Here is a 26,447-nt window from a genome sequence, read left to right on the forward strand (position 1 = left end):
TTCTTTCTTTCTACTCTACATCACAACATTTCTCTATAATCATATATTTGTAAAATCATAACTGGACTTCTTAGCATCAGACAGCTTCAAGGAGTTGATCTGAATTCTTAACAAATCTAAACTTTATCAGATGTGACCACAAGAATGAGACCTTAGACCTGTCTCTATAATCTATCTGCTGCAACATACACTTTGTATTTGTATTGTGGCAGATCGCTATTAGTATTAAGTTAGTTTGTATGGTCAGAGCTATTATGATGCAAGCTAAATCTGCAATATCAGGTATAAAGCTGGTGTTGGCTTAATGTGTATTTGGTTGCCTGGTGAAAGAGACACTAATTTACAGTAAAATTATTGTGTGATTTTACTTATTTTCCTTTTGTGAATCTTTCTTGTACTTTTACTTTCAAACTTATACAAATACCTTTCTACTTTACTTCAGCATTTCTACTGTACTTCAGTATTTATCTACACGGGTAGCTGCACTTTTACTACAGTTAACAATCTGAGTACTTTTAGCACCTCTGTCTGATATACAGCACTCCTTTATTGACTCAGGTAAGACAGGGCTCTGTTTCAAAAACATATTCACATGTGACACTAGTCTGATTCAGTGCCAGAGCACCAAATATCACTTTAAAATGAATACAACCTCAGTAACAGAAATAAAATATTAATGGGAAATCACAGACTCACCCTTCTTGCTGAACTGTATAATGCTCTATTAAGGATGCTGTGCGGAGCTGTACCAAAACAGACAGCATGCCCAGTTATATAGGGTACAAACACACTCCTCCCCTCATGCAAATGCACAGTTGTTAGGGGGGGGGGGGGGGGGGGGGGGGGGGGGGGGAATGCAGAGTCAGACTTCTGAGGAAAGCAAAAAAAGTTTATTTATGTGGTTGAATGGACGTGTAATCTAGTGATGTTTCTTCTAAAATATTACTTTTTTGGACTCCATCAGTCAGGTTCAACACCTTCAGCGGATCTAATACTTCAATCATAAAGGAAACAGCACTTGTTGCTGCTTTCAGTTAAAATGATGAAATGTTACAGACTACATAAAAATAAAAATAACATGCTCATAATTTTATAACATTGACCATGTGTGAGGATAAAAAAAATATCTCAAATGTTACAGCCCAATCTCAGAGTTAGCACTTTAATATAATTATTGCACACCTATGTTTAACAAAGATATATTTTTTGATAAACCTGTGTTTTGTTAGCAACTGTTTGATATTCATGAGAGCAGAGTATTTTTGTGATTTTTTTTTTAACAAAATATCAAAAGTTAAACAATAAAGACAATTTTTCACAGCCTTCTTTGCTCATATTTACTAAGGGTGCCAATATTAGTGGAAGGCACTGTAATTTTGCTTCTTTTTAGAAATAAATACTTAAAATGGGCAAAATTTTCTGTCAATAGAACAGGACTATTTCAAATTTGAAATGATTACAAATGGCTTGAAATAGCTTTAATAATTTTATATTTAATTCATTTTAATCTTATAATAGGAAATACTAGATAAACTTAGCTATATTCAAGGTATTTCCACTTGATGTCATTTTATTGCATTGTATACTTTATTTTTTTATTTTATTGATTTACATTTGTTAGCAATTAAAATGACAAATCTTCCACATTATTCAAAGCATGTATGGACATTCCATGTTATTCATTAAAAAAATGTTTTAAATGCTTATAAGGGTTTATCTGACAATTCCATTCCATGTATTTTTGAAGTTTTAAACAGTACAATTTGTTGTTAAACCTGGCATGCAAATAACAATATTCAAAATGTTAACTCAATTGTAAAGGAAAAACAAAGTATAGAGAGAATTATAATCCCAGTGTATTATTATTATTATTATTATTATTATTATTATTATTATTATCTGCTATCAACATAACACACATGTTGTTCAGATAACATAATAATCTCTCTTTTTGTTTTGTGTTAATATAATATTTGGGTTTTGGTGAACTCAAGAGTTATTAACACAAGATTAATTAAATGTAAGCTTTAGATATATTGTTCTTACAGTGTTGTGGTTACCTAGTTTTTGGACTTGACTGATTTTATTATTACTCTCTCTCTCTCTTTCTTTCTCTCTCTCTCTTTCTCTCTCACACACACACACACACACACACACACACACACACACACACACACACACACACACACACACACACACACACACACACACACACACACACACTCACTCACTCTCACTCTCTGTGTATGTGTGTGTGTTGTGAAATGACCCATCAGGTCACTGTGACATGTGTTGTCTTAAGCAGTGATGGAAATATGACTTCCCCTAAAAAAACGTTGCAAAGCCGTGTCACTGAATTAAGTGTCAGCAAAATCGTTTCAGGGACTGAACATGTACATTATCCATAAAAACTGTTTTGCCAATGTCTTATTATATAAACACTCACATATAAAATGTTATATGCTGCACTTTAACCTGATTGTTTCATCAAATACTGTATGCTACAGAGCAAAATATGAAGAAGAAGCCTTTATTTGTCACATATTCATAACAGCACAGTGAAATGCTCTTTTCACATATCCCAGCTTGTTAGGAAGTTGGGGTCAGAGCACAGGGTCAGCCATGATACAGTGTCCCTGGAGCAGAGAGGTTTAAGGGCCTTGCTCAAGGGCCCAACAGTAGCAGCTTGGTGGTGCTGGGGCTTGAACCCCCGACCTTCTGATCAGTTACCCGGTGACTTAACCTTTGAGAAAAACTGCATTTATTGTCCAATTACAGTTGGACAGTGTGTATCTATATGCAGAGCCGTTTCTAGCAATATAAGCAATATTAGCAGTTGCTTTTATAAGGATAAGGGCTACCAAAGGTTCATAAACAGCCCGTCTCTGTGCTTGGGCCTCAAAAAATTTGGTTGTAGTATTTCTTTTTTTACAATAAACAAAGCACAGTAATAAAATAACTTTATAGAAAAGTAAACACTTAATGAGCAAATTAAGGATGACAGCAGCAAGGAAAAAAACTCTCTGAGATGGCTTGAGAGAGAATGCTTGAGAAGAACACCTGTAAGTCTCTCTGTACATGTTGTCCTTGGTCAGTAATACTGTAATTTTTATTTTTTATTTTTTTTAGCTAATTTGCTTTTCATGTTCACTGTAGTTTTACCTTCAGTCCTCATTTTGCAGTTATTAGTTGCACTGAAACAAATTTGCATTGTTTTTTACTATCAGAATGTGCTATAAGCTATTCTCAACTTGACCTTCCAGCATGTCCTCCAGAAAATTCACTTCACCTGGAAGTAGAGTCAAAATCTCAGTCCTCTCAGCAGGGTAATGATACATCAATGTCATAATGACCATATAAAGTGTTTCTGCCTGGAATTTACTGCTTGGATTGAATTGAGCATAATGTACAGTTTGGGCAGAATTGTGGCTCAGCAATCGTGTCACATCCTAAATGCTGCACTCTAGTTGTTGTCTGTTCAATTCAGTTCAATTCAATTTTATTTGTATAGTGCTTTTAACAATGGACATTGTCTCAAAGCAGCTTCACAGAAATATATGAACACAGGATACAGATTTTAAGTCTGTGAATTTATCCCTATTGAGCAAGCTGGTGGCGACGGTGGCAAGCAAAAACTCCCTAAGATGATATGAGGGAGAAACCTTGAGAGGAACCAGACTGGGAACCAGAATCCAGACTAAAGGAGACTTGAGTGCAAAACTGCATGTGGTAATTGCAGCCCTAAGGCCATAGCAGCAACTGTAGTCCCAGCAACCACAGCGAGAATGCCCATGTGGAACTGAGGTCCAAAACCACTTCAAGCAGCACCATCCTCTGCAATCTCCAGGCTACATTGTTTGAGGTCATCCTCAGTGGCAGAATGTAGCCTCCAGTTGATGAGAGTTCCATCCAGAGGTAAGGCATCAGGATGGGTCATGCAGGTCCGGTGAGCAGAAAGAGTCAGGATCACTGGCATCTCCATAAAATCATGTTTGGCTCGACAGAAGGAGAGAGAGAGAGAGAGGGAGAGGGAGGTAAAGAGAGCGAGAGATTATTAGGTATGTTTACTGTCTCCTATTACCTCAGTGGATAACACTGTGTACTTTGAATAAAAGAAAGTCTATTCATGGTAAGCTTGAGTAAACAAATATGTTTTCAGCCTTAGGCTTAAACACTGAGACTGTATCTGAGTCCCGAACACTAATTGGAAGGCTGTTCCATAACTGCGGGACTTTGTAAGAGAAAGCTCTTCCCCCTGCTGTAGCCTTCACTATTCGAGGTATCAACAAATAGCCTGCACCTTTTGATCTAAGTAGGTGTTGTGTATCATAAAAGACCAGAACTTTGCCCAGGTACCCTGGCATGAGACCATTTAGTGCTTTATAGGTCAGTAGTAGTATTTTATAATCAATGCAAAATTTTACTTGGAGCTAATGCAGTGCGGTTAAGATAGGGGTGATGTGGTCATACTTTCTGGTTCTAGTAAGGACACTTGTAGATGCATTCTGGACTAACTGGAGCTTGTTAATGTTCCCAATGGAACATCCAGACAGGAAGACATTACAGTAATCCAGCCCAGAGATGATGAAAGCATGAACTAATATTTCTGCATCATGTAGTGATATTATATTTCTTATCTTAGCAATAATCCTGAGATGAAAGAAGGCTATCCTAGTAATATTATCTACATGAGCATCAAATGAAACACTGGGGTCAATAATCACACCAAGGTCTTTTACTGTTGCACCTGATGAAACAGAAAGTCCATCCAGAGTTACTACGTAATCAGAAAGCTTACTTTTAGCTGCAAGTGGTCCTAATACAAGTACTTCTGTCTTGTCAGAATTAAGTAAAAGGGAGTTAATAAGCATCCAATGTCTAATGTCATTAACACATTCCTCAAATTTATTAAGCTGCAGTCTGTTGTCTGGCTTTGCTGAAACATGAAGCTGTGTATCATCAGCATAACAGTGGAAGCTATCTGTTTCACTCCATGTCCAAGTTCTCCAGGTTCTCCAATGCTAGTAAGTGGATTGACTATGCCAAATTGCACTTACATATGAATGAGTATGTGAATGTCACCCCATCCAGGGTGTATTCCCTCCTCAATCTGTGATCTCAGGACAAGCTCCAGATCCACTGAAACACTTACTGAAGTGTGTCACCTCACACCTTAGATTTAGAAAGTACTTAGTGTACTTAATCCAGTGTGACCCTGACCAGGATACATGAAATGAAATGAAATGAAAATGAATAAAATGTTAACAAGGTGCACTTTGATCTTATGACATCTGACTTAGACTCAATTGCTATAATATTTAGGATGTATGTTGAAACAGGGTTTCAGTGGTAATTTATTAACCAGTAGTGTGCGTTTTTGACCACTACATAGGTGCATGTTCTGTATATATGAAGTCCTTTGTGGTTTCTTATACTGGCCACTAGAGGGCACAAACTTTTAAATAATCCGTAAATCCTTTTTCTAAGAGAATCACCTGAAAATAAATATTTATAAGAGTAATGAATGCCTACACTAAAGGTGTCAAAGGATAGATTGATGGACTTTATTGATCTTCCTAAAAGGAAATTTGGAAAAACTGGAAGCTAAACAGGGCACAGATGTCATGCCTGTTTATCTGAAATGTTTTCCAACCGCAAAGCATTTTGTAATATCTGCTAATGAAGTGGTTTTCAGTCTTGGAGTTTAGAATATTTTAGTGTTTTTGCTCTGAGTCACACACTTAGTGTGACTCATAAATTATTGGATTGTGTTTCTTTAAATAAGCAAAACAGCTGTACTCCAGGATCAAGACTGGAATCTCTACTAATCTTTATAAATATGATTGTAAATTTTCCAGCTACATAATAGCTTTACATACTTTCACTGCATATTCATACAAACCTTATACAAACAACTGAAAAAAAAAATGCATATGGCTCAACAACAACAACAACAAAACAAACTAAGGGCAGTTTGCCCTGGTGTATAACAAGAAGAGTCCACTGTGACAAGTCAATTAAACAGATTTTAGCATGAAGAAGGAAGTGGAACTTGGTCATACTTCACATTATTGTAGAAACTGAACCAAAATAGGAAGTTTCGCATCCTTGTTCATTTTGTACCATTTCCTGTTCAAAATAAACTGGAGTGAGGAGAGATCTATGCTTTGAACTGATTTACGAACACACTAAAAGGTGAATGTTTTAATATGAAGTTATACAGTGTTGTAGTGATCCTGAGCATGTTACATCTACCTTCAGGGGACACACAGGAAGACTTTTGGCCTGTTCACACTGCGTGCGACTCAGACAAGATCCAAGTGATATACAGGAGCTGCGGTGAGATCAAATGTGTACATATTGAATTGCACATTGTGTGTGTGTGTGTGTGTGTGTGTGTGTGTGTGTGTGTGTGTGTGTGTGTGTGTGTGTGTGGGCATCCAGTGATTGAAAAAATAAAACCCTTAAACCTATTTCTTGAGCTGAATTATGTAATATACAATTATTCCGATCAAACATATCCCAAAATATGGGAATAGTATGGAATTATTGGATTTGAAGTTGGTTTAAGTGTTATGCAATGATCTGAACAGCAAATACTGAAACACTTAGCGAGCCATGATAGACCATGATGTTCGTCTTAGGAAAACAGGAAGTTTCTTCAGTTCAGTCTTACAGCCTTAACTAATCCAGGCATTAACAAAGACATGATTTAGGCCATGTACATTTCCTCTAAAGTTATTTTTTTCTAGTTTTCGTCCCTCTTGTCATCACTTTCAGAATAAAGGTACTCAACTACACCACTGCTTCTTACTGAACAGTCTTACGTGTCCTTTTAGAATATGTGTTCACCTAGGAACGTGAAGGTAGTGTATCTTTAAAACTAATTTAATGTACATAATTAAACCATTGCCACCTCACAGCTTCAGGTTCCTGGTTCAATCCTGAGCTCAGGCTACGTACTGTCTGTGTGGAATTTCTGTCCATGTTCTCCCCATTGTGTGGAGTTTCTGTACAGGTTCTCCCCATGTCTGTGTGGGTTTTCTTTGGGTTCTCCATGTTCCATACTCAAACGGGTAAGTGGACTAGCTATTCCAAAGTGTCCCTAGGTATAAATGTGTGTGTGCATAGTGCCCTGTGATGAACCCCAGTTCAATGCACACAGTCACCTAACATCCAATGTTCCGGGGATAGGCTCTGGATCCACCGTGACCCTGATAAGGATAAAATAGTAACTGTGGATGGATGGATGGATGGATGGGTGGCTGAATGAATGAATGAAGGACACTCAAATGACTTACAAATAGAACCCTTAAATATCTAATATACCCTTTCCCTAGAAGAATCTATTTTTCTATTATTGCAAGCTACCGATGCAAACTAAAATATGTATTTATTATAATATACACTAAAAAAAGAAAACATGTTCTCAAAATCTGGAATGATCTGAACCATTAATACAATGGGACGTGTTATGATATAATATTGTTTATTACCACTATATTGTATTTATATTTTTCACTAACTCACTTCAAGTGATTGTTTGTTAACAGAATGGCAGTTTAAGTACAACTATTACAATTCATCTCAGCTTAATTCATCTCAAACAACGTAGTGATCATCTGATGACTCAAATTAGCAGAGAAAAGCCAAACTTCTTTACTTGACAACACTCGCTTTAAAGATTTAGATTTATCCGACTTTGTCTTCCAGACCCCATACAGGATGTAGGCTTCTCGCTCAGCTCCTGTACAGACATACGGACACAGCCATATGTCAAAGCATCTTTTCTCCTGAGTGAGTTCACTCTCATCCGTGCATTCAGCATTACAGAGGATTTAATCTTTGTGAGAAACTAAAGTTGATGTGGATGTGTGATCTATAGGGCAATCCATTGATGAACTTTATATATCTGTGGTTGTGTTTCACAATGGACTAAACGTGTTCCACACGGACGAGCCCATCTGCTTACCCAATTTCCCTCGTTTCACCTTCTGTGGCAACAGGAGAGGGGGTAAGAGTCAGTTTCTTGTGATATATGTAAAGAAGAATAATTTGAATCATGCTTTTTGGGACAACAAGGCAGCAAACTATACATAGGGGTTGAGAGGGGGGTTGGGGCATGCTGAGGGGTATGTTGTTTCACCATTTGTACCTTTAATATATTTCTTTCTCCAGAGAAGTTGTGAAATGTATCACCATTAAAGCAGATTTAATGTACAGGTATAAGGCTTTATACCAGCTGTAGCTATTATTTAAATATCCAGTTTACTCAGCCTGCAGCAAGGTGTTTTGGTTTACATTCTTGTGTAATTGGGCTTGCAGTGAAGACATAATGTAGGTGATATAAACAAAAACCTCAATTTTAAAATACTTCCAAAGTTTCCATCATTAATGCTATAATTGATTAAATTGTTGCTTCAGAAATGCCTTTTTCTTTTATTTCTTCATTCATGACCCAGCACTTTTACAAATAATGTGTCCTGGAGCTCAGTATCATAAAAAAAAATGCAATTTTCAATAGAAAAGGTTTAAAGGGCACAGAAAATAGTTTCTGTCATCGCTTATTGGTGCTGTGACTTTTTTATATTTCAGAAATGGTTACTATTCAGAGTTCTTTGCCAGGACTGAAGTTTCCGCTAAAGGTCTGTTTGGTTTTAATGACAAAGACTTATGTATAGAATCTCTCTCTCTCTCTCTCTCTCTCTCTCTCTCGCTCCCTCTCTCTCATTATTCCTCTGACTTTCTTTCCTTTTGTCTCTCTGCAGGGTTCCTATGACATACATGTCCATGGCATAAACCAAAATGGCTTCCAAATTGGTTGTGTGAATGCCACGGCTACTTTTCAGTGACATCTGAAAAAGAATGAATAGTTAAAAGTGTATGTTATTTGGAGTTTGTTCACAAAATGCTGTCCTGAGCTTAACAAATGACTTAAATAAAAGCTGTTTAATAATACTAATATTGGATGGGAATGGATTGGATTGGATTGCAGCGTTACTGATCTTTACCAAAAGATGGCACCACTAACCCCTTAGTCATTGCTTTCTGTGGTTGATTTTAACACTCCCCTTTCTCTTATTTAGCATGCACAACCAGGGTCTCTGATACAGATCAGTCTATTTTTCAACAGGCTTCATTTTCACACTCTTTTCTGACTTTCTTAGTAAGCAATTTTCATTTGGGTTAACTAGTTATATAAGCCTATCCCTCTGGCTGCTAAGTGATTACCCTAATGAAGTTCGTTCATTCATTCATTCATTTGTTTATTCATTCATTCATCTTCATTAATTTCTTTATCCTGTCCTAATACGCCAATCTGGGCAACACAGACAGGATGGGATTTCAGTCTATCAAAGAGATCACGCAAACATTCGAACACAACAGTCTATTATGTCAATTATATTCTGGCTTACGTATTCTCAGAACCACACATGCACATACCCGCACACCCAGCGACCAAGCTTGTTGGACAGAATTCATGTGATGTGAAATAGTACAGTACGTTCTCTCTCTCTCTCTTTTTAAACAATGTGTTTTCAGTGGAGAATATGTCCTTGTTTGTCTAATTGCTACAACATTTCAGATATGGAGCGAAATTGTACATTAATCCTCATCTAGCAATGATGTTAAATGGGGTAATGATGCCTAAATATCTTAACCCACTGAGTCAGGAGAGAAAAAAAGTGAATGTGCATTATCTGACCACTGAGTTGACCGAGTAACAAAAATGTAAATAAAGCAATACGCTTCAGTAGGTGGAGTGTAGCAAGTTACTCAGTAATCATACTTAGCAATCATTCTTTTGAGGGTGCTTTGACTGTAGGCCTATACACCTATTCAGAGGAAAATATAAAATATAGAGGATGATATGGAAGTTGTTCATCTTAAATTGGCTTAAGAGTTTAAAAAAAAAAAGTGAAAAGCAATATGACCCAATTCAGTGAGTTTTCCTCAGTTCTCTCCTTTTCAAGACAACTCTGGGTTACTACTTCTATAAGCTGGAACTTATATTTCTTACATTTTACATATATATTTTTTTTAACACAAAGCCTTCTGCCAAATATTAGCATTATAGAGAGTAACAGAAACATTTTAAACCATGAAACACTGTTACCTGCCAATTTTTCATTTACTTACTAATAACTTCAGATAAGTTCCAAACTTTGAAGAGATGCTAAAGACTTGATGCATTTAGACCATAATACAATGCACGTAATTTGGTCAGGAGTGACATGAAATTAATTAATTACTATCCCCAATTAATGCAAGCAAAATCAGCAGAGACTACTTTCCATTCACTACATTATGTATTTCTAGACTGAGTCCTCTACACAGCTGGCAATGAGCAAATGTAGCCTGAAGCCACTGTAAGACACAACATGTTAAAAACTTTGTACAAATTTATTTATATGTAGACACTATAAATCACGGTTACTGGATTATATTATATCAAGCTTGTGCATTATAAAGGGACCTGCATGATCATGTGCAGTTAGGAGTTAAACAGCTGTGTTTAGGAGTTGTGTTGTGCAGCTACATGGTGAAGGGCTGCAAGGCAAAACACATGGAGACAAACCGGTTTATGTGGCACCCCCCCCAACGAACACACTTTCTTAGGACTTTAGGGGAACTAGAGCATACTGCTCATTTGTTGTTACAGCAGGAGAGTTTTATCTAATTTGACACATTATATTTCACAAATATACATTTGACACAGTATTTTCACAAAGTTTACCAAGCTGATGCATAAATGTAATAGGGAAGAATTGTTTGACTTTTTTTTTTTTTTAATATGCCCTGATTATTTTGTTTATCTGCCGGGACTGATTGACACATTTTGAATTCAAATGACTGAAATGCTGAATACTACAATCCACAGTTATGTGTTTGTCCCACTAAATCATTCAACAACAGCTTTTATACAGTACACTATGTAGCACAGCATATGTTGAATAGTAAGCCACTTTGGGATTCTAAAGGCTTTCTAAACTTTTCAACTAACAGCACTTAAGAGCTGCTGAAAGACTTGAGGCGATGGATGAAACCTAGAAGAGAGTTTTTGCGACTCTGCTCTAACGTGGGATGCTCTCAGAGTTTGCTCTACCCTGTGAGAGGTAGCTGCTCTTTCAGCCTCAGTTCATGGAGGATAAAGGAAACCTTTTGTTCCTGTGAAGGGTTGTTCCTTAGCAACAGCGTTGCATTTGGGAGCCGTGGCAACAGGTCAATAAATAACATCACTCTCAAGTTTCCCTCTCGGTCTCGGACATTCATCATGTCTTGTTACTTTACAGGACCTTTTTGGAATTGTAGTATGGTATTATTAGTGGTTGTATTTTTTCTTACCTTTCTATAGTGCTGCTGATGGTATAAATACCAAACTGTGAAGTTACTACAAGAGCTCCACTAAACGTCACATTGGAAATAGAGCTCACTAATTTTATGCTGCATTCAGTCTTCAGTGTTCATTAGCCATCAGTAAAATAACTTTCAATAGTAGAATTAGACTGGAGGTTTGGGTAAAACCGGGCATATAATGTGCACAAATAAGTTACTCATTGACTCAAATAGTCTAGACTGATCTTAACTGTGTCCTTTGCTGTGTGAATAACCTCTATGAATTTTACTGATGATGTTTTGACCTCATTAATGACAGATAATACAGAGCTGATGCACAGCTGAAGAAAGGACTTTTATCCAAAACCTTTTGATTCTCTGAAAAACTTTATGTGCCACACTTAATTTTCACCGCTTCCACCATGTTTACTGAAGTACACTGCATTTACTTTACTTAATCACCACTCATGACTTTATTTCTAAATTCTTGCTTTAGTTTTTCCACAATGTTTAACAGTGAAAGCATCTCATGCATTGAGTCTCAAAACTGATTGGTAAAGTGGCAAACAGAATAAAAACACATGATGAACTATATGATAAATGGTCTGCACTTATATAGCACTTTCTTAACCTTAGTGGTTCCAAAGCAGTTTACACTGGTTCTCATTCACCCATTCACACACCAATGGTTGCAGAGCTGCCATGCAAGGCACTAACTTGCCATCAGGAGCAACTTGTCTTGCCCAAGGACACTTCGGCATGTAGAGTCATGTGGGCCAGGAATCGAACCACCAACCATACGATTAATGGACAACCCACTCTACCACCTGAGGTATATATCATGGTCACAATATGGAAGTGCATTAAAATGGAAACTAAATAGAGCTAGGCATCCAGGGTTTAATCTAATCAACTATCATGCAAGAATCTCCACAGTCTGTTGAGTGTTGATAAGGTGGTAGGTTTCTTCATAGCACATTATAGACAAGTGGGAACCTAATTTCAATGAAAAGAACTAATACTTAATGACTTAATCGTTGACAATGCATTGTCATTTTCAGCCTGTAAGCCTACACATACTAAAATATACACATACACCTACTCATTATATACATAATAGACAATTAGGATGAAATATGCTCTGTATAGGCTTTAAAAATACAATCATCTTTATCATGTCAGTGAATTTAAATGATTCAATCACAGATAAATAGGCCTTGTATGGACTGTGTAAACAGGGATTAGTAAACTAAAATAGGTGCTAAATGCTGCTCTGGATGAGGGCTTTTTGTTTCATCTTAGTTGAAATGTAAACAATTTAAAAAACAAATCCTCTAAAGTTTGTGCGAGCATCTGATAAAATGGCCTCTTGTGGAACCTGTTTGGTCCTGTAGGTTCAGGTAGGGAGAGCTGCCAACGTCGGAGATGGAAGAAGAAAAGAAGGGGGAGGATTGGCATGGCTCAGTTCTCATGGTTGCCAGATTTTGTCTTTTTAAATTCTTGTTGCTTTATGTTGAGCTCTCTTTCAAGTTGTAAATAGTCTCGTACAGGTAGACGCGAATTTTGCTTAGGTGTAGCTCGTGATTGAGAGGTATGGGGGATTAGTTTTGTAATACGTGTGCGAGAGATGGGGAACAGTCATGGCGCATCTGGCAACCAGGGTCTTAGAGGCTTTTAGCCTAGTTGATGAGCTGTTAGACACGTGGATGGATGGGGGGCTGTATCGTGCTTTGAAATGGAAATTTGAACATTGGGGTCTGAACAATCCAGCGTTTAAAAAGTTTTAATTTTATTTACTTGAGTGAAATATTCATATGCATTTATTTCGTCAAATGAACTGGATTATAAACCCACCTCGTGGCAACCTTGTGCACATCATCGCGTTTCTATCCATCCAAAATGAGTGCGTAAAACATGGTGCGTTTGATCAATATTACACGTGCGAACTCTTTTATTTGTCATATTGACCAAATATTTTGGCGCACAAGTTATATAAATGTTAATAGGGCATAATGCAGAGAGGGTAGATTAGATGCCACAGGTGGTTTTCCTCTTTTTATTGTTTGAACAAGTTGAGTTTTCTTTTCTTTTCGAGAGAGAGATGCTTGGAGCAGCCTCGGTCCCCTTGGAGACTCCGGCAGGAGCGCAACACGTGATGAGAGAGAGACACTGAGAGAGAGAGAGCGAGAGAGCTGAAGAGGACGCGCGGAGAGAGAAGAGAAGAGAAGTGAGGAGAGGAGAGGGGGAAAAAAACGACTCGGAGTGCGTTTTCCTCTCCTCCCACCCTGACACATCTCGATCTCGTCCTGTGGGGGGGATTCAGAAGAAGAGGAGGAGAGAAAACACGGACTTAACGAACTTTTTGCACATCCTCGGGAAACGCCATTTTGATTCCTCTCCGGAACAGCTTTGCTTCTTTCCCCTTTCTCTATATCTCCTTCTCTCTTTCTCTCCCTCTTTCCCTAACCCATCATCACTCCCAGTCCCACACTCCCTAACCATCATCATCCTCATCATCCTCATCATCGTCATCATCATCATGTCTCGGCGAAAGCAGCCAAACCCCAACAAAGTCAAGCGTAAGTTACAGCACTTATTTATTTCTCTTTCATTCGCTGATGATCACATCCGTGTGATTGTTACAATGTATTATTGCGTGCTTTGGTTTTTAAGTATCGAGTTGAAAACGCGGAAAAGTTATCTCTCTCTCTCTCTCTCTCTCTCTCTCTCTCTCTCTCTCTCTCTCTCTCTCTCGTTTGACTTCCTCGTTTCGCCGAGGACCTGATGCTCATCTGCAAACCTGTCCACATCACTTGTGTATATACATACACTAATCTTATTTAACACCATTTGAAAACTTTCCAGGCCGTGTGTGTGTGGAAGTTTGAACGGAAGGATGGCGGGGGGTTCAAAGTCTGTTAGTTAGCCGCTGCTAACCGAGTGGAGCATCCGTATCTCTGTACGCCTTGCACTTTGATCCGACACTTTTACTATTTATTATTTGTGTGTGTGTGTTTTTTCCCCCACTTTTATCGACGTCTACGTGTTTATTCAGCAGCCGTTAAAAAACACGACTCGTGTTTTTATGTCTTTTTTATTTTTTATTTTTATTTTTTATTTAATAAAAACTTTATTTCGCGTGTCGTTATTTCACCTCAGGAGTTTGGACGCCAGGTCGGTTTGTTTATCATTTATGTATTTATTTCTTCAAAGTTTTTTTTTTTGTGTGTGTGTGTGATTAGTTTACTCATCGGATAAATGTGTGGTGTTTATTTGGTGAGATGACTGTTTTATTTGGATGCCGAAAACTTGTTCTTAATTTAAAATATCGCCTTGTTTTTGTTTGTTGTAGTAGCTTCCTTAAAAAAAGTTACTGTTAGTTTAAAGGAATGGATGAGGCTACGTTCTAAATCCCACACTAGCGCACTAAGTAGCACGTCCTTACTAGGTGGAGTACTATTCTAACGTTGGCTACTACTCAGTACTGTAGTGTGCGGTTTGGGACGTGGCCTGTGGTCTCTGGGGAAACGGCATCGCCTGAGCTCATTTCTGGATGCGTCGTTGCTAAGTGTGGAACATTGCGGGTTCAAAACGACAACAGAGGGTGTTTTTTCAAGTGCTGTTGCTGGAGATTAGGCGATTCGGCGATGTTGTAAGGTTTACTGGAGAAACCGGTCGTTTAGTTGGCCACTTTGGGAGGAGGAGGTGGTGGGAGGAGGAGGCGGAGGAGGAGGACAGATCCGGATGAGCAGTTCACATTCCATTACGAAATTCAACACTGCATGAGAGAGCAGGCCTTTAGCAGAAGTGCGCACACGTTATGCATAGAGCAAGCACACCATGAGCACTTTCTGTGTTTTCTTCCCAACTTCTTCTCATTTAGTCTCCCTGCGTGCTACACTGTAATGTTTTCCCTGCTCCAACACACCTGACTCAACATATCAGCTCATTCCTAGAGGCTCCATGATGTTAAGGTGTGTGTGTTTGAGAGAGAGCAAGAGCATCAGCACACCTATTAGTCTGAATCAACCCGAAATAATGCTGTTGGTTGGTTGGTTTGTTATTTGGTTTCATAATTTAAGAAACCCCAAAAAAAGAGCATCAGTTGTTGGGAAGAGTTGTAAAATAATTTCATTCACTTCTCAGAAATACAGTGATGAGGGGGGAAAAAACGCTGACAACTGAATCACAAAAGCACTGGAAACACTTATCTCAATCAATAATATTAATCAATAATTATATAAAAAAATTCCAGTGTGGTCCAAATATGCAGAACACCGCATTTCTGCGGTGCTACAGCTCTTGTCATTTGGCTCAGTTCGTGCCTCGTGGTTTCAGTTTCGCGGCGCACATCAAGAGAAAAATGTCACCCGCAACCCAAAATGCTTGACATGTGCTTGGGTTCACTTCATGCGTTCAGCTGAATAAGAGTCTAATTGCATTCTCACTGCAACCAAACCAAACCACTCTAGCGGTACTCTATATGTATGTGAAAGCACCTTAATATGTGCATGCATCGAGAAACACCACTCTGTAGGATGACGTGTGGCACTTCTCAGAGGCTAGAAATGAAAAAGATCCTCGCTCTTAACGTGTTTTGTTAAACCAGTAGCTTCGAAAGACTGAAAAGACAGGTCCAACTCTGTGTTTCCTAACCTTGCTTGTGAATTTGCTTCTGTAACACACCCTTTTTTTTAACCTCGTGAAGCGCGGATGAGTCCCGTCAGGTGTGTTAGCTTGCTGATCGATCCGGTACTCGGGGATAATGTGCAAAGGCAGATGTGTTTTTTTTTTTTTTTTTTTTTTTTTTTTTTTTAAATAAACCTCTTGCACATGTTTGTTTTGAGCCCCTGCAGCAGTGCTCAAGTGAGGACATGCAAATTTGAACTGAAGTGACAAGAGTAAGAGACTCTAATGTAGTTCCTGTATTATAGAAAAAAAAACCCCACTGCGATGGGAAACAATAGGCGCTAAAAACCGAAACCCGTACTCCAGATCTAGCCTTGATGCAGAGACGTGTCTCTTTGATTGCAGTTGTTTGTGATCCCAGTGGCCTCTGGTGCTGTTAAAATAGTCTAGATAGCAGCTTTTTGTTGTTGTTAAACTTTAGCTGTTTTCATCCCATAGAAAAGTTTTTTTTTTTTTTTTTCCTTTTTCTTTTCGATGCTGCCTGGGAGCTGCTGGCTCTCCGTTTTTGTAATTGCGAGCTGTGTTTGGGTGTGCAGGCCTAGGCTGGATGTGGCCTGCTCCATTGTGAGGTCTGTTGACAAAATATACAAATCGCAGGTTTCTGCTGAGAAGAACAATACCACTGTAGCTGAGTGAGAGTTCAACTCAAAATCCTCCTCATGCGTCCTTAAATAGGCAATTAGGAGAGGGCCAGAACGAACTTGTAAATATTTATCGTACGATTTAGATGCACAGGTGATGCCAAGATGAGACGGCTGCATTAACAAAACCGCAGGATGAATATTTAAGCCAAGCTACAGATACAACTACAAATTTGATGTCTGGAAGAACGTTTCAATGCCAGAAATGGTGTATACACGTGCTGGAATTTCTCTTCAGTGTTTCTGTGATTTGAAAGAGAAACGTGTTGAGTTGTGTAGTGTATGATGTCTAAAGGATCTCTGTCTCCTTTTGGCTTAGACTAGTTAATTAAATACACCTCTCCCCTGTTGGGATTCAGAATTACCCAGGGTACTGGCATTAGCAATTACTAATTCATTTAAAGTCCAATCCCCAGACGCCCAGGCTACTTACCCAACCCCCTTTTTTTTAGGCAGCCAAACAATTGCTGGATATCACTTTGCATCTGCGTATTATATTCGAGCACAGGATTTACATGGAATGTTTGCTTTGTTATTTATTTATTTATTTCCTTTTTTGCATCTGAAAACAAATTCAGTTTATACACCTAGCGAAGAGTGATTTGTCAGTCTGATTATTTCATTTTAAAAAAGGAAATGAGATTAAAATGATCCTCTCAACGAAACTTGGGAACAAATCAGAAAGTTTCCGATTGTATAACTCTTCTCTTTAGGGTTTTGGTGGGTCTGATGCAGAAGGTCCTGTATTACCCCCGGGGTATTGATGAGCTGGCCCTTTGGCTCCCAGGCTATATTTATCTTGCCTTTTTTAGATAAGATTATATTCCTTCTCACTGACGGCGGAGAGCGGATGCAGGGACTGAGTTTGTGTGTGCAGTGGGAGAACGTGGGATGGAATGGGCTGATAAATCAAAAAAGTAGACACTATTGAGCTTCAATCTTTGTATTTATTTGCTGATAAGGTGGCTGTCTTTCTGGTAAACCATAAAAATTATGAAAATTTTAGTGACGGATGATTATTGAATTTATGTTCAAAAGTGAAAGAGTCTTGCTTCCGCCTTGAGGTGTAATATGCAAGCTGTTAGAAGAAACGCCGTAGTCAAAGCGGTGATGAATTGCTCATTGGTGGTTCATTTGAATGCACACAATGGCTTAACGTATACTCTGTTCATCTCATGTAGCCTGTTGATGAACTGAAAAGATGATTCATTTGTGTATGTCAATTTCACTGTAAAACCAATGCTCAGAAACCTATGAAATAAGCAGGCTAGATACCCAGAGTATGCTTTTAAGAGGGGTTAATAATAAGTCTTGTTATAAAGACAGTTGCGAATGAGGATAAAATAGAGTGAATGTGAGCTGCAACTGGAAAAAAAGTTAAAATAAAAATGTGCTGCAGCATGGTTTGTGGCCAGACCACTCTGGGGGTCCTCACAAGAATAGTGCTGGACGCAGACATTATGGCAATGGCTATATTTGTGGTTGTCCCTGATGGCTTCTTGTGGCCTGCACTTCATCATTGGTAATGTATAAATCAGGTCACATGATGGCTTGCTTTCTCAATAACTCTTATTGGTACTAGTCTAGTTGTGTAAGGACATGGGTTTCACTTTGATGTTATTTCTAACATATTCCATTTAATTGTGGTGAAAAAGTCACATGTTGTCGCCTACTTCCAATTTAAACTGTGGCCTGTTTGAACATGTTGTTTGTACCACAGTTGCTTGCTTGATGCCACATCATTTTTTTTTTTTCTTTAGATACTTCTCATTCTGTTTTTGAGGCTTTTTGCCCATTCTTTGTTCCTCTCTTTTCATTAAACTCTCTCAATACTTTTGCTGCCATAATTTGATGCGCAAAGCATCTTGTTTTGAGGAACTGTATGCAGAAAACCTTTCATTATGACCGTGACTTAATCATCTGCCGTTGAGCAGTCAGCAGACCGAACTGATGTGCTCATCTTGATGGCTCATCAGCTTAGTTTTTGACGACCTGGTCACAAAAGCCTACGTGTCAGTTAGGCTCACCTCCTCCTCCTCTTCCTCCTCCTCCTCCTCCTCCTCCTCTTCCAGCACGTCGTGCCTCTATCACCTTTTCCTAACAACCCCCTTCAGCTCGAATAGGCAAACAGAGCAGGTATTTACTGTGGGTCCAAAGTCTAACTCAAGGGCTGTCACCGATGTGAAAGAATGCCAGCGTGGAGGAAAGAACAGAGCAGGAAAGAACAAAAGATAGAAGAGAAACAAGCAAAGAAGAAAAATGCAGAGAGGAGAGGGTCGTCAGGAAGTGAAACTGCCTCTTAACTGAGGTGGACAGGGAAGTGATGGAGGAAGTGGAAGAACAATAGTGTTAAAGCAACCGGCCCTTGATTGTTCACCCGTGTCCTTTTCACATGGCTTATACTACAGCTATTTTTTTCCCTCTCTCTCTTATTTCACTCGAAGGCTAAATAGTGTCGAGACTGATGGGAGAAAAAGACAGAGCTAAATGGAGAGTACATTAATGACAGCCTCTTTTACTGTCTCTTCTCTCTCTCTCTCTCTCTCTCTCTCTCTCCCTCTCCCCCTCTCACTCTCCCTGCATTGGATTCTTTTTCTCTTTTAGAAACTCTCCCTCGCTCTGTCTGTCTTCTCTTCAGCCTGTAGCTCTCCCTCCCTGCCTGGCTTTCTTGCTGACTAAACAGTTTTGTCAGCTGGCAGTTGTGCGCAGGCTGAGGATTTGCGATTGCTTCTGGAGGTTGGAGCGAGGGGGAGGGGTGGTACTCCCAGGCAGCACTTGTTGCTCAGTGGAACCGAGAGAACGACAGAGGGAGGGAGAAAGAGGGTGGGAAGAAGGGAGGAATAGAGAGAGACAGAGTGAGACTGCAGGAAGGAAGGGGGGGGGAAGTGGCAGCAACAGCATCGCCCAACCAGTTTCTACGAGACAGAGGGAGAGAGAATGCAAATGTTACACCACTGAATTGCCTGTATCTTCTTACAGCCAGATTGTTGTGACCGCAATCAAAGTTATATAGTTGTGCTGTAGTAGACAGACTTCATTTTCTTTTGTTTTGACAGACTTGTACTCTTTTTATCTATTCATTTTACTCTCAAATCCCTTCTGCCTTTCTAGCCTAGCAAGGCTCTGTATGCCTAAAGTTTACCCCTGGGTGGTACGGTGTGTTTTCTATATCTGACACTTTTGAGGACAGGCAGCAAAACTGCTGAGTGTCTTTTGTGTAAACAGTAGTAATCTAGACTGAAGGAGTCCTAGGCCATACTGCCACTCAGCCTAGATAACAAACCTAGTCCAGGAGGATGAGCTGCCCTAATAACAGCCTACCTGAGACCCATAGTGCATGCTGTGAAGAGATGTGGTTCAGCTGATGTTGACTGCATCTTAAGAAGATTTGTCTGGAGGAGTTTTTTTTTTTGCCCCAAACTTAGCACAAGTGTATTGTTAAAGTTTCTTTGTGGTTACATTCTGTTGTGAAACACATAATTATAAGGGTGGGCTTTTGGTGTTACTCTTCTGCAGTAACCCCACTGTCTCACAGCCATGTTTTTTTTTTTTTTACCTTTTCAGCGCCCTAGGTGCTCTATGCACACCCACATACACAATGTCCTGCTTCCCCACTCACACTGTGCTGAAAAGGTACCATTGTTTGTTCTGCAAACACAGGACACACCTCATCTCCACGGAAACAGGAGCGCATGCCCCTACTTCTGCTACTCCTTTGGTTTGTAAAAAAGTTGAACCACACACCTATTTACAGCCTTTCAGGGAACATGTTTTTTTTACCTGAAAGAAAGCATCCCCTAGCCAGTGGTACAGCTATGGGGGAGGGTAAATAAGGGTGGGGTCCATCAGTTGTACCTGAAATGGAGGTGGAGGCTCAGAGATAGGCCTGAAGAATGGGATTGTGGCTTGCTGATGGGGAGGGGGCCCTGAGGAATTTGACACTCTGAAGCTTCAGCTGCACTTTTTTTTTCCCTTTTCAGAAAAGTCTTGCTAAATGACCAGAGAGGACAAGGAACTGTCAAATATGCTGTGTCTTTGCTTTTCAAAAAATATCCAGAAGCAAGCCATTCTGAGAAATTGCTATGTCATTGCCTGTTGATCCCATTTTTAAAACTTTATCAGCATGTTGCTGTTTCAGCCAAAAAAAAAAAAACGTTGTTCCTAATAAATTTTTTTGTTCATGAAGGTCTTTTCCAGCTGAACAATACAAACAAGACATTCACTATCTTGTTCATTGCAGAATAACAGGGACAGGGATTTCCAGTTCAGTTTGTCTTCCTTAAATATGTGTCAGCCTGGTCTTGCAAATATAAAGCAGTGGCTGAACTATGGGCTGGGAATGACTGTTATCTGGACGCCACACCCAAGCCCTGCTTGCATCTCTGACTACAGCAGCGACTTCTTACTTAGTCCAAAGGAATATACAGAGCTTCAGTTAATGCTTTCATGTCATGCCATTGCAGAGCACGTGAAAACAAAACCCCCTCAGTGTCGGGTCAAGCAATTTGACAGAAGACTGTGAACACCCCCCATGTGTTGGTACATAAGCATTAGAAAGATGCTGGACACAGATGCAGCCAGTACTGTTTCCAAAATAAATGCTGTTCAGTGATGCAGCCCAAGCTGGTGAAGAGGTCGGGGTGGGGAATGGCTATTTAAAGGTTGTGTGTCTAGGCCTAAATTTGGGTTGCGGTTATGTGGGGGTAGGTAAAATGTAAAGATGTGCCTGGCCCACTAGAGTAGGGTTAATGGTACACTGTCAGCCTCCCTTGAGAAACATGGAGTCAATAGGCCTGGCTTTGTTGCCACACCTCTGAGGAAGGAGACACAAAAGGGAGTGATTTGGACTCTTTCTCCTGCTTGAAACCTGACCTCTTGATCAGGATCTGAGCACATAAAGAACGACCACAAACCCTGCCCACCTTCAACACCTATTCCATATCAGTAATTCACACTTATCAAAAGAGGCCTACCTGAACAACACAGTCTTGTTCAAGTGCAGCTCCCTGTGCCCTACCTTTCACATATTTGCTCAGTTGCACTCAATGTGTTGGGTTCCTCACAATACAAGTAATCTAATTCCAACCTCGTAATCATGTTTTATCAGCTTCAGAGTTGTGCATGGAATATTTTATGGTGTGGTGGGTAAGAAAAGTACATGCAAATGCAGTAAGGTCCGACTTGTCTGTGCCTGCAGTCTAGATTACAAAAGGGATGAGCTGTAACCACCATTTCTCAAAACAGTTTCAGCTGAGAATTAGTCATCAGGAAGTCAGTTAGTTACCTTGCTTTTCTCCATCATACTTTGCCCTGTAACTTCAGCATCAAGCAGACCATTTCTGTCAAAGGAGTTATCATTAACCACTCAGTTAAGCCTTGACTTGTGAACTTTGGTACTAAGTATCAGGAGGAAAAAAAACTAGAGCAAAGATGGTCATAAAGTTCAGGGGGAAAAAAAGAGAATGAGATAAGTAGTTTTTTTTTTTTTTTTAAGATAGGCTCATAAGTAGGAGGCTGGGTCAAGGGTTCTTCAGAGATTTTTTCCACTGTTAGTATTTAAATGGCTATTAGTCATATTACATTTATTTTTTTGCATTACCTTATCCGTCCATTCTTCCTAGGAGTTGGTGTACTGAACATCTTTTTAACAGTCACATGCAACCCTTGCTGACCACTCTTAAGATAAAATCGGCCAAACTATTGGCTGAAATTTCTGAATGATTTAAGACCACCATTTAAGATTAAAGTAGACTCTATTTGCTTACTATGAAGTAAGTAAAGGCCAGAGAGTAGTAGAAGTGATCAAAGTTTGTGGTCTTGTGTACCAGATTGAAATCAAGCCAAAAGATTTTGTGATTTATGTGATTGGATGGGGTTAATACGTATCCGTATTAACCCAGAAACAACTTCTTGTTTTAGGCAGATCTGAGTTCAAGTAATAAACAATCACACCTGTTGGTCAGTAAGTATATTTCTACTTTGGACCTGTTTCTGATATCTGTAGCTGCTTATCTTATATCTTTTCAGAAAGATCACTTAACATCTCATCAGCTAGCATGAGCAACCTGAATACCAACACAGCAAAGCCTCAGGGAGGTGTTGTGGCACTAGTTGATGACCCTAGACATGTTTCATATTGATCTCAGGAGTGTGTAATTAGTTCTCGGCATCCATGTGTGTTTGTAAGGTTGTGGTTTCCTCTGTTCATTTCATCCCTCAGTAAGGAAATTGCTTTTCCCACCAGACTGCAAGTCTTTCAGATATTTGCTGAAAAGGAAATGGTGGATACTGGTTGTTGTTTCAGGATTTTATAATTAAGTAAAATTGCAGGTGGAGAATGAATGCAGAATGTCCTCTGGCCTGTTTGCTTTGGTCTTTGGTGGACAAAGACCGTCTCACCAATCGAAAGTCAGCCAGTGATCTATGTTTCCTTCCTGCATCTCCATTCCTGCACTAACCGTTTTCATTCTCTCAAGGCCTCACTGTGTTGAGAGTTGTAACCCACCCACCAATCTGTACCCAGGCTGGTGCTGGCTAACATCTGATGGAACTCTCTTTATCACCCTGTTGGCAAAACATTGAGGGGGCCTATACAGATGGAAATGAGGCCTTTACAGTCCCGCAGCCGAAATGCTACTGCCCTAACGCCTCCGCAGAGTGCCATTGGATTACAAAAGGGACCGGTTTGTCATGAACCCAACCCGTGACTGCTGCGATGCTGAACGACAGAGATCTTGATGTTCCTCATTCAATGTTCTCTTCCTGTACATTCTTTCATGTTGGTATCAGTTGTGTTTCACATTGCTGTCTTCTGTGTCTTGAACAGAGTTAACAGCTCCTTAATGCCACTTAAAATAATACTAGTAGCACTGGAATGAATAGCACAATCCACTGATGCGGCTTTTGTCCTGTACGCTTAACGGTCTCTTGTGTGTTCCACTATTTATCGAGTGCTAACTGCAAGGCACTTTTCTGCATGAGGATTTCTTCTGAGTGATGCTCGTCCTCCTTGCAAAAGTCACAGTGCATTGGAAATTTTGTGGATGGCGAAATTGGGGATGTGTTGAAACAGCTTTTGTCAAAACCGTGAGGTTGCAATTTGGTGCTTTCTTAAGAATGTCGTCTACTCATTCAGCATCCCATTCAAACCTGGGAATTGCATCCCATCATGTAAAAAATATCAATAACCAGGGCTTTTTAAAATGCTCTCTGAAGTTCCAGAGCTTCCAACCCCCTGTTTCAGATGAATTACTCCCTTGTAAGAGCATGTCCTCAGGCAGAGGCCTATGTAGAGAGAGAAAGAGAGAGAGAGAGGGAGACTAGCACAGTGACTGTGGAGTGGCAAGGAAAAAAACAATGTGACTCTTATTTCAGCCAGAGCAGAGGAGGGGAGAGCAGAGTACGCGATGTGATGCCGCAGAGTCGCTTCAGTGTAACCAAGAAGTTTCAGCATGCCCACATGCCCCCCGAGTTTGATGGATAACCCCCACTATGATGGCTGATCTGCCTGTCAATCAAAGCACTCCCATAGCACTCTCTGGCTGCCTAGTCTCTAGTCATTTGCTGAAGGGTAGTCATGTGATTTGGTTTTAGGGGGTAGGTCCTGAAAGGTAGGTGGGTGAGAGCTTTCACTGCAACAGTTGGCTGATGTTATGGCCTTGTACTTTGGCCTCCATACTCACTTTGTAGTTTAGGTCATATAATATCATAACTGAAGCCAAACTGGTGTGGAAGGAGGGAACGAGCAAGAAAGTGACGACTAGAAGTAGAGGTGTGTGTGCAATTACTCATCTGGGACTGCAGATAACGTTGCAGTTGTTGTCCTGGCGGTACAAGGACAGGTATTGACTAAGTACAGTGCCATCTAGTTGCTGAATGAGTACTTTTTCCTCTTCGCCCAAGTGGTTGCCTTCTTTAGTAGAAGGAAAAAAAGGTCTTGCAGGCCACAAATCATGTGTGCTTGCTCAATGCGTGTATGCGAGAGTGTGTGTGAGGGAGAGAGAGACAGACACTGGGATAGCCTCAGTCTCAGTTCAGATGAAGGGTGTATTCTTCTTGCTTTCACAAAGAACTCCATTATAGCATGCTGTAAGAGGCGTATCTGCCCAGTGCTCCATTAAAACTAAAGCCCCCCCCCCCCCCCCAGCGGTTTTCCTCCGTCTCGTCTCCCAAGGTGGAACCCACAGACGCCCGGCAACACAACTCTCCAACTTATACCACTACTAATAGTAGTCTGGGCATGAGTCCCCTAATCGCCGTGAAGGTGCAGAGGTTAGGATTTTCAAATTTAAGAACCATGAAGAAGTCAGGAGACTTTTGTTGGGATCATGGTGTGGGAAAACCTAAATTCATTACAGTAAAGCTTGGTTCTTATTAAAAAGCTTTAAAAAAAAAAAAAAAAAAACCCGATTTGAGAAAATATTTTGAAAGCCGAACACATAGTCGGACAGTCTATACCCAGATTGTTATTACAGGAGATTTCCTGACAACTACTACTTTGAGTTATTTTAATAAGATGTTGGGAGATACAGCCGTTTGCTTAGCTGTAGCATCAGTAACCATAGCTAATCCAGTTCTTTACAGATTCTTCGCAAAACTAAAACAAAGATGCATGTATTTTTCAGAATGAACTTGCTGACTGTTATGGAAGTTTTGTACCTATTTTTTTTTTTTCATGAGCAGAGACGTTTGAATCTACTGAATGTCTCTGAGATCTGCAGTTCAGGGAGCACGTTGTGTGTTCAGGGCATATTGGGGCTCTGTTCACGTCGGCGTGTAATGGCTTGTCGGCTTAACAGGGGCTGAAAAGCCCTTCGAGCACCCGATCCCTCCCTCCATCATTGTCTTTTCAGGTGTAGGGCGACTTTTGGGTTTTACCTCATGAAACTAGCAGCCACGCCTTAACCTTGCTTCAAAAAGAGATTATCGAAAGCATCTTTAGTCCTTTAGTTTCCAGAGACATAAAGACGGAGATACAGCTGTGAGCTCAACGTCAGTATGACTTAACCAGAGCTAATCTTGTCCTATTACATCTCTGTTTTTCAGAAAGCTCTGGCCAGTACCTGATGTGTAATACCATCAGCAAATGTCCTGCCTTCTCTATGCCATTCCCATGCCATGGGAATGGAATGTAGTATTCATACTCACCTAGTCATCGTTCACACCTTTAACCTCACTGCCAATCATTGTAAATGTTTGTAAATGCTTCACTCTATTTAAAATGCTGATTAAACCATTTGTAGGAATGTACCATTTTTTTATTTTTTTTTTTTCACTGACATCTTGTCATTTTTAGATTAGAGTAATTATGTCCATGTTTCTTTTTTGACCAGCACAGAACCAGGCAATACTGCCATAGTTTAGCTTAAAGATGACATTTCAGTACTAAATCTATAATACATCATCTGTGTTATGGCTTCATACATGTCCATCAGAGAACGAGTAGAACAAGGATTAAAAACATGAACGCAAAGATAATGTTTTAGTTACTGGTTCCAAGGACGTGACCTGCTCCATGCTGTGGGATAGAGATGGACAATATGATGTTAGAAACAGTTGAGGCAAGGTGTACTTTCCATAAAAGTTTACTTTAGTGTGCTTTATCATAGCTCATATGCAATGTTATAAGACAGGGTGAATTATAGGGTCTTATTTATACATTTGCTGTGATTGTTTATCTAATTAATGATCATTCCACAGCATTCAAACACGTTATCGTTTTCTATGTCCACTCCATTCCAGTTCAAATGCCCAACATTTCGTTCACTGCTTCATATATCA

At 39.7% G+C, this 26,447-nt stretch overlaps 2 protein-coding genes across 7 annotated transcripts in view; both read left to right on the forward strand.

Annotated features, from left to right (window-relative positions):
• Window positions 1-6,113: 6,113 nt before the first annotated feature.
• On the forward strand, window positions 6,114-8,962 carry LOC108273140 (lymphocyte antigen 86). Its single transcript, XM_017482187.3, has 5 exons — window positions 6,114-6,339; window positions 7,714-7,797; window positions 7,886-8,014; window positions 8,596-8,645; window positions 8,769-8,962. Exons 1-5 carry the CDS (start codon window positions 6,210-6,212, stop codon window positions 8,850-8,852), a joined length of 477 nt encoding a protein of 158 aa, XP_017337676.1. The 5' UTR covers window positions 6,114-6,209; the 3' UTR covers window positions 8,853-8,962.
• A 4,074-nt stretch (window positions 8,963-13,036) lies between these two features.
• The window catches only part of rreb1a (ras responsive element binding protein 1a), a 59,362-nt gene continuing 45,951 nt past the window's right edge, over window positions 13,037-26,447 (forward strand). For 2 of the 6 annotated variants that reach the window (XM_017480310.3, XM_017480327.3), the window contains exon 1: window positions 13,037-13,916. In XM_017480310.3, coding sequence (XP_017335799.2) covers window positions 13,877-13,916 — 40 coding nt within the window. In that variant the 5' untranslated portion in view covers window positions 13,037-13,876. Of the gene's footprint in view, window positions 13,917-14,377; window positions 14,512-26,447 lie in introns of those variants that run through there. The other 4 variants (XM_017480289.3, XM_017480297.3, XM_017480306.3 and 1 more) reach the window with 3 other exon arrangements.

Source organism: Ictalurus punctatus, chromosome 1 (assembly GCF_001660625.3).
Source record: "Ictalurus punctatus breed USDA103 chromosome 1, Coco_2.0, whole genome shotgun sequence".
Lineage (NCBI taxonomy): Eukaryota > Metazoa > Chordata > Actinopteri > Siluriformes > Ictaluridae > Ictalurus > Ictalurus punctatus.

What these genes read in the sequence shown, in the direction of transcription:
- LOC108273140 (XM_017482187.3), top strand. Translation starts at nt 6,210, where the DNA reads ATGAAGTTATACAGTGTTGTAGTGATCCTGAGCATGTTACATCTACCT. An exon ending in CAAAGCATCTTTTCTCCTGA is followed by an intron (nt 7,798 to 7,885) that starts GTGAGTTCACTC and finishes TGTGATCTATAG; the next exon opens with GGCAATCCATTGATGAACTT. An exon ending in CTGTGGCAACAGGAGAGGGG is followed by an intron (nt 8,015 to 8,595) that starts GTAAGAGTCAGT and finishes TTTATATTTCAG; the next exon opens with AAATGGTTACTATTCAGAGT.